The sequence below is a fragment of the Octodon degus genome, unplaced genomic scaffold (assembly GCF_000260255.1).
Source record: "Octodon degus isolate 3935 unplaced genomic scaffold, OctDeg1.0 scaffold00014, whole genome shotgun sequence".
Classification (NCBI taxonomy): Eukaryota; Metazoa; Chordata; class Mammalia; order Rodentia; family Octodontidae; genus Octodon; species Octodon degus.
In genome coordinates this window covers 27,182,968-27,194,349 of record NW_004524590.1, presented here as the reverse complement: position 1 = coordinate 27,194,349, position 11,382 = coordinate 27,182,968, and the positions used below count along the sequence as shown (strand labels likewise).

The following is an 11,382-nucleotide window of genomic DNA, read 5'->3' as shown; positions in this document are numbered from 1 at the left end:
TGTATTTATTTATTTATTTATTTATTTATTTGGCAGAACTGTGGATTGAACTCAGGCTATTGAGCTTGCCAGGGAAGCGCTTATTCCACTGAGCCATCTCCCCGACCCAAGGAAGCTTTAGTTTTTAAGGGATTTAAAATGAAAAGATAATCTTTGGAAACTTATTTAGTCATAAAACTGATAAAAAATGTTACCAAGTGGTTTGTTCAGTCTTGAATTATAAGAAATAATCCTGGAATTTAATTCTAATGATACATTACTGACAAGAACAGGAAAGGGCTTGAGGGCATTGGAGGGTATGTCTTTTTTGTGGACAGCTCAGCCTGCCCTGGGTGCAGGGCTGTCATGGCATGTGGTGCCTGGGATCATACTGCCGTCCCTGCACTTGCCTAACCTTTCCTAAGGAGGCACTTTAGACTGCTGAACTATCTCACTGGCCCAAGGGTATGTTTTTAGAGAGGAATATTATGGGCAGAGGAAATTGGGTATATAAAGACACGAGTAAGGGAAAATTACGGCTGAATGGAAGACTCTTGTGCACGGAGATGAGAAATCAGTGTAGGTATTAATTGAGCACAGTGGTGACGAGTGCACGGCATGCATGCTGCTGCAAGCACCAGAGCCGTGGGGTCAGCCTGGCCAGGTGCCCTCGCAGCTGGGCATCAGATAACAGCGCGCATCAAGGCGCTGTTGGCCCTTTGAGGTGCATTAGTCAGTTTCGGCTTGCAGTTTGAACACTCAGTCTCTAAAAGTTTTGCCATTACTGCTAGCATGAAACTACACACACAGTGGAGATGTTGCATCCAGAACCTTGTCTTTCTCATGGAGAATTTTAGATTTAGTCTGAAAGCATTTGAAAGCAGAGTTCCGCATGTCCCCGGGTTCCACACCTGCCATTTCAAACAACCGCTTACTGAGAAAAAACTTGTAATTGTCTCTACTGAATAGATTTTGGTTTTGCCATTGTTTCCTAAATGATAGAGTTCAGCAAATATTTGGTAGTGCTTGCATTATATTAAGTATTACACATAATTTAGAAACAAGAAAGTCATGGGCAAGTTACATGTAAATACGATATTATTTCATATAAGGGAAGCATTTTGGGATTTTGATGTCAATGAGAGTTCAAGAACTAATTTCAGTAAGTGTGTTTTCTTCAAAATACTTCAAACAAGTGTTTTCTTCACTCAGAGGATACAAGCAGTCTTATTTTAGGAATAATGACTAGCAAGGGGAAAATCAGTGAATGCTACCCTGCGTAGTATTGGCCTCCATTAGTAGCTTAAGTAATGTTTAAAGCATGGGCTGATGAAGTGCAGAGAGATTAAAAGATTCCATGTGGAGGAAATAAGACTTATTATATAACAGATTGGGTGTGGCAGTGAGAGAGATGATCTTGTTCAATTTGAAGAGCAATTTTGCTTATACATTTGAAAAGAAGCATTCAGGAAGAGAAACAGTTTTGTTGTCTCTTACATAGTGAACTGGTTTGGGATGCTTCTAAAGAGACATTAAAATAAAGAGTTCGTGCAGATAGTTCTTGATTTGAATGTGAAGAGTTTTTCTAGTAATACAAATAGAACAATCAGAATAAGTGAGATAATAAATATTATGGAATTTTTAAATATTGTTCTGAGTGCAAGTACTAAAATAAAAGGAGCATTACAGGTCAGAAGACTATTGAGTGACATTAAGTATCTAAAAGAATTTGAACTGCCAGAGATTGTGAATAATTGCAGGAAAGTTAGTTATACTAAAAGACTAAAATGTACAAAAGTGTATAGCAGCAAGGACACAAAGGTAATAACATGCTTAAGAAATATGAAAAAAAGAAAGATGAGAAAATTATCTGTAGAACAAAGAGAAAAAGAATTTTAAATTAGAATAAATTGCTCTCTGTTGTTAGATATTCAAAGTATTGGAATGAGTTGACAGAGCATATGTAGATTTAAAAAGAGCCACATGATTATTTAATCAGATGTTTAGGATTTTTTACATTGTTTTTGTTTGTGTGTAGTAAAAAGCATATGCACAAGGTAGAAATTTGACATATAGAAGTTTGGAAGGAATGCAGATTGGAATCATTATCGGGAAAGAGATAAATTGGTATAACTATACCAACATAATTATAGAGCTTCCCAAGAAGCATTAAGTTCCTATAGTGGATATGATCACTTGGCTTTGAAGTCTGTTCACGTACAACATTCTCACACTTCCTATATGCAGACTACGGAAAACAAGATGTTTTTGTTTATTTAAGATTGGAGTTTTACTAGGTACACAAGATGGAAAAAAAAAAAAAGATTCAGAAAACAAAAGGGAAGGAAGTGAAATTCTTGAAGTGTAACTTGGGCTGGTGAGATAGTTCAGCGGTCTAAAACACCTGCTTAGGCAAGCGTAGGCAGGCATGGGGGACTGCAATTTGATCCCCAGTACCACAGACTGTTTGCAGCCTGAGTTAGCACAATAAAAAAGAAAAAAAGAAAAGAAAGATAAAAGTGCGCCTTTAAAGCATCTAATACATGATCAGTTTCCAATAAATAGGAATAGGGAGAAAAGTAAGACCTCAAAAGACATTGGTGAATAGAGAAAACTTCAATAAATTAATGGGGATACTAGTTTAAGATAAAAAATGAAAATGTGTTTTAAAAATCTTGGCTAAATTTCAAAAACTTGAAGGAGAGGAGGCTGTGGTCAGGAGCCGGGGCATTCAGATGAAGGGTTGTTTGTATGAAGTCAATGTGAGGAATAGCAAAATCTGGATGCAAGGCTCTTATTTTCAAGAAGAAGAAACTGTTTCTGGATCAATCTAGAAGAGATATCCGTTGAAATCAACCAGTGTCCACAGCCTCCCAGGAGAGTGGAGACTTAGGTAGGTAAGACTAAAAAAAAAAAAAAAAACGGTCATTAGAAGTAAAAGAAGTAATGAGCTCAGTTACTGTTGGTTGGTTCATGTCACTGTCTAAACCATCTTGGAAGTTGGAATTAATTTGAAAGAGTCAAATAATAAGAAATTGTTGCGATTAAATTAACAGAGAATGAGGTTTATTAGTGTGATAAGAAAATTGTAGAGACAAAGTTATGATTAGAAGGTTGGGTTTCAAAATCACTGTACTCAGTTTAAAAACACAATTTGAAGAATGTAGCATGCAATTTCTGTAAGTTACAGTAGGAAATTTGGACAGTTAAAAAACATGAGTTTAAGTAGTTAAGAATCTATCTACAAATGAAATGTAAAATAAAGAGAGAGAAAAATGAGAGAGTAATAGTTCAGACACTGTTTTAAAATATTTCAATATATATTTCAATATATATGCCAATTTGTTTAGCTTATACTGAGCTCATTTTGGTTTTTTGAACAGGCAATTTGTGTGACTGTCTGATTTTTTTTTTTTTTTTTTTTTTTTGAACTGGGTAATTGGACTCAGGCCCTTGAGCTTGCCAGGCAAGTGCTTATTCTTACTGAGCTACCTCCCTGGCCCCAAGTTTATCCTTTTCTTTTTCTTTTCTTATCTTTTTTTTTTCCTGTGCTACCGTGGATTGAACTCAGAACCCTGCACTTGCCAGGCAAGCGCTTATTCTACTGAGCTATTTTTCTGGCCCTGTATCTTATTTTTGTGAGAGGTTTTTGGTATACTTCTGGCACTACTTTGAAGACAATTATACACAGTGTAATAACTGCTGTTATTCACTTATTATTTGGTTATGAACATTTGTTTTTTCTATAAAATAGAAAATATAACAATATTTTTAAAAAGAAATTAAGAAACATTACTAAAAGACCCAAGTGCGAGAGACAAAATACTAGAACTTAATTGAAACAAGTAAGTCAGACAAAGAGAGTAAAAAGTATATACTAAAAGTTGTAATATAGTGTGTTGCTAGAATGTTAAAGGGGCAGGGGATAAATCTATAGGAGTGGGGTGGACAAGATAATGATAGGTTATTAGGCTTTGCATGTGGCTTAGACCATATACCGATAATGATAGGTGCTACAGAAGCAATGATAAGATTAATGTCTTTGACTGTTCTTATGGTTTTTGAGCATTTGATGATGGAAATGAAAGAAAGGACATTTATTATGCTTCTGTGACAAATACATTCACAATTGAGATTGTAACTGGTAATGACAATGAACAGAAGAAGAAGAGTTTTCAGACAATGTCAACAAGATGTGACCACTTAGATTTGAAGGTCAATGACAGGAGTGCATGGTAGACCACTGATCCAATTATTTGAATAAGGTGAAACACGTGTTTGTGGAGAAGGACATCAGCAAATGAAAAATAAAAGAATTAAGTGGTGATCTTGTTGAGTCTGAAATTCCTCAAAGTTTGTCTATGATCAAATTTGAAATGCCAAAACTAGATAACCAATTGCAAATCCTGAGGATATAGTAGCATGCAAGTTCGTGAGCTTGGATGAAAATAATGAACGAGTAAGGCACTTGGTGCTGGGAACATGGAGCCACCATGTACAGAGCTTTGGAGAGTGATCAGCTATAGTTCTTGCTTCAGGATCAGAAGTCTTCAAATGAAATAGTGATGAAAATATGATTTCTTCATGTTCATCAATCTCTTTCTCTCTCATCTTTACATATTAAAAACAAATAATTCACATTCCACTTTATGTGCATGAATGCTGATCCTATACATCTAAACATTTGTTCTCACAGTCACAAAGTAAGAACTCCAAACACAATAGTGCTGTGATACTTTTGTTTTTCCAACATATGGTCCACATTGCTTTGGGAGCTGACGCGTACACCTGTTCACTGTCTATACTATGTGAAACTGCTCTTGGAGATATCTAGGCATCTTGTCATGCTATATACACTGTAATTAATGTATAATCAATTACTATGGTGACTGAGTGAAATAATATAAGGCATTGCAAAGAGAGACCATAGGTTTTCTTACTTCAAGATGGTAGGCTGTCCACTCTGCCTCGATTAATATAAAGAACTTGAATAAGAAGTTTCTAGTGTACATTTTTCTAATACATATCACAATAAAATACCCATGACAAAATAACTAAAACTCATAATAAAATATACTTAGGAATGCTAGATTATGGATTTGAAATAAAAGGCAAAGCATGTTCTTGATGAGTCAGTGAATCCAAAGGAGCTTCTTTGATTTTCCTCTTTGCTTTTCAGTAAAATTTCTTTGTCCAGCCACAAGACCCCACAGATGCAGAAATAATAGAATATGCCTGCCCTCCGAGAAAACGTGCGATGGAATTGACGACTGCGGGGACAGCTCAGACGAAGATCATTGTGGTAAATCCGGTTAATGAAAAATAATTAAGTAGCAAATAAGAAAAATGATTTGAAGGCTTAAAAATAAAAGGGGCCAAGGAGATACTTCAGCAGTCTAAGCACCTGCCTGTTAAGCTCAGGGGCCCGTGTTTGATCCCCAGCACCACATGCCGATCCGGCCCCGCCCCTGGACACACCAAATCCAGCCACTGAGTCGGTGCGTGGTGGCGCAAACCTGTAATCCCAGCGCTGGGGAGGCTGAGTCAGGAGGATTACTATGAGTCCAAGCTGCGTAGTGAGACCCTGTCCCAAATTAAAAAAATAAATAAATACGTAGATTTTAAAAAATTAAAAATCTCCATGTTTGTGTCTGAGGATTTTTTTTTTTAATTTGATCTTTTGAAGGGGTGTGAGAATAATCTCCTGTTGCTCCATCTGCATAAAGGAGTTGCGTGGCTTCATTCAGAGCCTCACTAGGAACTTTACTGGGGCGAATAGTCATTGTCTTGGGCGAAATGACACAGTGGTTTAACCGTTCTTTATCGGGGTTTTCAAGGGAAGGATGATTTGTGAATATTGTATGTGGACACAGTTTTTTTATCAGTTTCTGAGATAAAAAAAGACTGTTTAGTAGGAAATACTTAACATATACAATAACTGATTTTGAGACAAAACTGACTTGCAATTATTTAAGGCAGTATATATCACTAAAAGGTTGTACTTAGATGAAGTTTGAACATTTTCTTTCCAGAGAAATAGAGTCATTAACTGTACTACAAATACATACTCAGAATAATTTTAAGTTATCTTCAGAATCCTCAAATGAAGAACTACAGGCCCATGTTTCTTATAACATGTAATACGTTCTTAAATATATTTTCATTTTTTTTTTCTTTTCCCTCTTCACTCACCATTTGGAGAACCAAGTTCAAATTTGAGAGGTTTGTTCCCTGGGATATTTGTGCTCCGTAGCTGGATCTCACACCCTCTTTTGCCCAGTAATCATTTTACCTTGGAGCATGTAGTTAATGCTTAATCATGAAAGATTCACTTCACCTGTGCACCTTGCCCCTCAACACCAGTGAACCCTCACATAAGTCCCAGTGTAAGATCTTTGGTGAACTGCAAAATCTGAATGAAAGCATACCCAGAAAAGTCCACTTCATCCTCACAGCTGTCCAATAACTGTGAGATTAAGCTAAGCAGACCATTAGTATCCTCCAAGTTCTAAGTCCATGCTTGTCATGATTCCATGAATTTAAATCTCATTTGTAAAACTTTTACCAAGGGGACATGACTGTATCTTTACCAGATTGTAAATCTATACAGATCCATCCCCAAGTCAGTTCTTTTCAAATCCATTGGCTGTCTTGTCTCCCTGCCTTGCCATTCTGGGTCACGTTTAACACGTACATCTTGGGTATCTCACCAGCCCAGAAGCTGCCAACTTGGGAGACAACTTCGGGAGGCTCGGTATATGGGTGCACAGGCATTTAGTGCAATTTTAAGCAAATTGTATGATGAGTAAATCGGTTGGGTATCTATGATAGACTAACCATTCTTTTAAATTACTCTTTAGGTAAGGTTACATATAAAGCAAAGCCTTGTAAAAAGGATGAGTTTGCTTGCAGTAATAAAAAATGTATCCCGATGGACCTCCAGTGTGACCGGCTTGACGACTGTGGAGATGGTTCTGATGAGCACGGCTGCAAAACACGTGAGTGTTTTCTAAGCAAAGCACGGGAACACCCAGGGCCAGTTCAAGCTTGAATGTGGCGCAAGGGTTTCTTTTATACTGTGTGAAAAACTGTGCAAGTTATACCTTTTTCCAAATGAACGTAATCACTCCAGATATCTCTTAATTTAAGAAGGTATGAAGTGGAGAAGATTACTTTTGCAATGAGTATCCTTCTTAGAACTGGAGCTGAGAATTCAATTTTCAAGTTATGTCTCCGATGTTGAAAACCAAACCTATGTTTTTTATAATTTGTTTTATAAACTATGAATATAAAATGTTTGAACTTTTTTTTTCTTTAAAGGAGTGAGTTGTGTACAGATGGGTTAAGTCTTTATAGGCAAGAAAAATATTGAAATGTAAGGCTATGTAAGACTTGTTTTTAAACTGTGCAGTGTCCTTTTTTTTTGTATAGCTAACACACTACCAAATGTGTCTTCAGATATCCATGTCCTGGTGGTATTCTCAATAGCCACTAACTTTGCCTGGCACACAATGAGGGTAGTAAATTAACATGGAAATTTAAAGCAGGTTCTTGTTGGTGCACAGCAGAAATTAGTTATATACGGCGACAGTAGTTTTTCATCTTCAGTTGTGTCTGATGCAGCTTATAGGAAATGTCATTCTGTTAACTGAATACCACTCTGTACTTGCAAAAAAAAAAAGTTGCAACTATTTTGAAAACAAATTTAGAACTTTCCAATGGTACCTGCTTAAGTGATTTTAAAGATCCTAATATTTCAATATTTAAACAATTTTAGTTATTTCTGATTTATTTTTAAAGAAGGCATTATTTTCTTTAATTAAGAGCGCCATGATACTTAAATTGTTAGAAGCTGTGTATAATAATTTTGTTAAGTAATGCTTGATGGTGGATTTCTTACAGTAAAAGAAATTGTCTAAATTTAGTTGGCTGACAGAAGTCACAAAGCAATTCCCACTTTTCTTTTTGTTCATCTAAGTTTGTCTACGTCCTTTGCTGGACAACAGAACAGTGCCACCTCTGTGAAGCCACATGGATCTCCATGACGGCATCATCCAACTAGTGTAGTTCAATCAATTGTAAAAGAGTCACAAGCCAGTTGGCATTAATAATGCTATCTACAATTCTCCTAAAGTTTACATATGTCTTAAAATTTTGTTCCACTTAAGTAATTTAAAGGTACTGAGTGTTACCTCTAAAAGGTAATATCTTCATTTATTTGTATCCTAAAATGTTCTCTCAAATGGAAGAAAAAGCAATGAAACCAGAACTGTTCTACTGAAAATTATGAATGACACTGCCTCCGTGGTGCTGTAGCCTGTGACCACTGAAACAGATGCCATACTCAGATGTTACTTTTTATATGAATGTCCAGGCTAGAAGTCTTTACAAACAGCTTATGTAGCTTTATTAATATTGTAGTGCCTTGACTGAAGTAATGAATATTAAATTCCTGTAAACAGTAAGTGCCCACATCTCTAGATAACTTAAGAATCAAATGTCTTGCTTCTTAAAGATGTAATAGTCATATACCCCTGAAGAATGCCCTTAAAGAGATGCTGCGTCATGGAGTCAATGACACATTATTTCCTTTTACTAACTCATATAAATATCAGGTGCTGGAAGCTTGCTCTAAACTATATTTAATGTCAATGACTTCAGTTTTTATCTGCTTCTATACCTTCATATGAAATGAAGGCTTAAGGCAAAGAAGACCATAATCTCGTATACTCATAAGGAATTAGTCATGTGATAATAAATATTCCACTTCATGAATCAGAGTAATATTAGTTGTTATCATATTTTTGAATCCTAGCTCCCGCTGCATATACTTGTGAAGATAATGTGAATCCATGTGGAGATGACGCATTTTGTAATCAAATAAAAACATCTGTTTTCTGTCGCTGTAAGCCTGGATTTCAGAGAAACATGAAAAACAGACAGTGTGAAGGTAGAGTGCCTTTCCTCAATGCTTTGCTTTTAAATCTTTGAGTTTTAAAAAGACTCCCAAGGATGCTATATTGTGAGATGACAGGGAATTGATTTTCATCAAAATACTGTGTAACTATGTGATACCGTTTCACTTCTGAGAGGGCAATTCCCTGGGGTTGAGGGTTGTTTTTTTGTACAAATAAGCTAACCATCAGTGAAGCCACAAAGCCTCCACAGCAAAATGAGACCAGCAGGAATTTCAATTGTGTTGTTACATTTCTACTTTGAAATGCAAATAATAGAATTGCTGGTTCAGGACCTAGTGGAGAATTAGACTCACTTTATGAAATAATATGTTTATGATGACCCATTTCTCTTGAGTGTATCATTTGCAATACTGTGATAGGCAATTCACATTTAGAAAGCTGTGGGCTTCTTTGGAATGGCATAATTTTGAAACCACATTTTAAACATTGCTATATGTTATCGTAAGATGTCTTTCAAAATTTACAGTCAGATTATCCATGAATCTGTCAATTTACCTAAGATCATTTAAAAATTGGCTGTGGAGAGACAAAACCTTATAGTGATTACACAGTAAATGTAATTCATATCAGGGAGGGATATATATATATATATATATCTTGCAGGCCCATGAACAATTCCTAAAGTTTCTTAGATAAAACTGCCATCCATATAAATATTTTTCTATTATGTGATTAAACTCAAGCTTAACATGTTTCTTATCTATGGTCTATCCCAGTCCTAAAATTATTTCATCTTCTCATTTGTTTCGATAATGTCTCTCTATGACATCCATGAGTTAAACTATGCTTGAATTGAATCCATAAAATATAATTGTGAAATTAATTATACATCACAAATAGGAAGCGGGATAGCCATATTTTGAATTGTAATCTAAGTTAGTTTATTCATGGAATTTTTCTTCCTCCATTACAATGAAATACTAAAAATTGATGCTAAGTTTTCTGTATTTTATTGACAGGTAAGTCATTTCTTCTTTCCCAGGCCATATCTCTTATATCTAAACATACACATATGCACACATAGACACACACACACACACACACACACACACACACACGGATATACATACACACAAGTAGTCTGTCTCTCACTCTCCTTTTCTTCAGTATTTTCATTATAATACCATTGATTTTCTAAGGTTTGTTTGTGAATACAGAACAGTTGGAGAAAATGAAAGACGTAACATAAGATCCAGTTACATGTTCAGGCAATATTCTAGATACTAGGCATATGTGCGATAAACATAGCCTGTTTCAAAATCTCATGCTCCACGGCTTATTATACTGATGATGGGGAAAATATTTTTGTCTATTATGGATTAATGCCAGGGCTTATTTTATCAATATATGCAATTTATTAAAAAATGAGTATCTATACCAAAAGGAAAACAGACTAACAATTTCCTGCCCTCTCAAATTTACAGTTATGAAGTAAATAAACAATAATTATTGCAATTTGACAGTTAAATGTTGATAAAGAAAATTTTATTTAATTCCTAAACAATCTCTGTTAAAGTTAATGCACTTTTCCTTAATCAAACACAAAAGTAATTTATTACAATGCTTACATGTTCCATGGATAAGGTCCTATAGCAGAAAAGCAGAACTAGAAAGCCTCAGCCTGTCATTTGCGTGGCCCCTAGGAAGGACTTTTATCTCTTCCATGGGTCTCTTAACACGAAAGTCTCCAGCCTGCAGTCTACAGAGCAGTACAGTTCCCTGGCCTGGTAGGAACTGGGCAGCTAGCAGAAAATGAGCAGCAGGCAAGGAGAAAGCTTCACCTGTGTTTGCAGCTGTTCCTCGGTGCGCACACTTTGCTTAAGCTCACCTCTGTGCATGTCAGCAGGAGCCCTGGAGCTCATGGGGCGCTTGCCCTCCTGCAAGCCACGAGAGAGACAAATCTAGGTTGTAACATCCCGTAAGAATCTACGTAACCTTGAGCCCACCTGCCCTCCCTGCTGCTCTAGCCCTGTCTGGTAGAAAAGGTGTCTTTTTGGAGCTCCATCCCTGGTACCGCGAAGCTTGCGGACTCAACCTTAGAACACTGGTTATTCGAATAGCAAACAGAAGCTAGTTATTAATAATGTGATGTTCTTCAAATTCTCAAATTTCTGGCAGATTTGTTACATAATTCGGACAACAGTAAATGATAGAATAGGGACACAAATTGTGTTATATGAAAGTAAAAGTAGACATAGAAATCAGAAAACCAATGATTCCTGTGAATAGTGTGATATTAATCTTGGCTCTAATTAAATCTTTAAAATTAGAGACCTAAACCAAAGCCACAGAACACTAACTGTACCTTATACATTTGCTTCTGTGATCTCCATAGTGTTATATATAGGCATCCAGCTTTTTAGTTTATTTGTTCAATTTATGCGTCTTCATATCAGCTCTTCTTATACAGATATATATAATATAA

At 36.0% G+C, this 11,382-nt stretch overlaps 1 protein-coding gene across 1 annotated transcript in view; it reads left to right on the top strand.

The window, feature by feature from the left end:
• Nucleotides 1-11,382, top strand: part of LOC101574580 (low-density lipoprotein receptor-related protein 1B) — a gene marked incomplete at its 5' end in the record, with an annotated part of 229,660 nt that overhangs the window by 96,300 nt on the left and 121,978 nt on the right. The window contains 3 exons of the mRNA XM_004626417.1: nt 5,159-5,290; nt 6,840-6,977; nt 8,795-8,929. Coding sequence (XP_004626474.1) covers nt 5,159-5,290; nt 6,840-6,977; nt 8,795-8,929 — 405 coding nt within the window. The remainder of the gene's footprint in view (nt 1-5,158; nt 5,291-6,839; nt 6,978-8,794; nt 8,930-11,382) is intronic.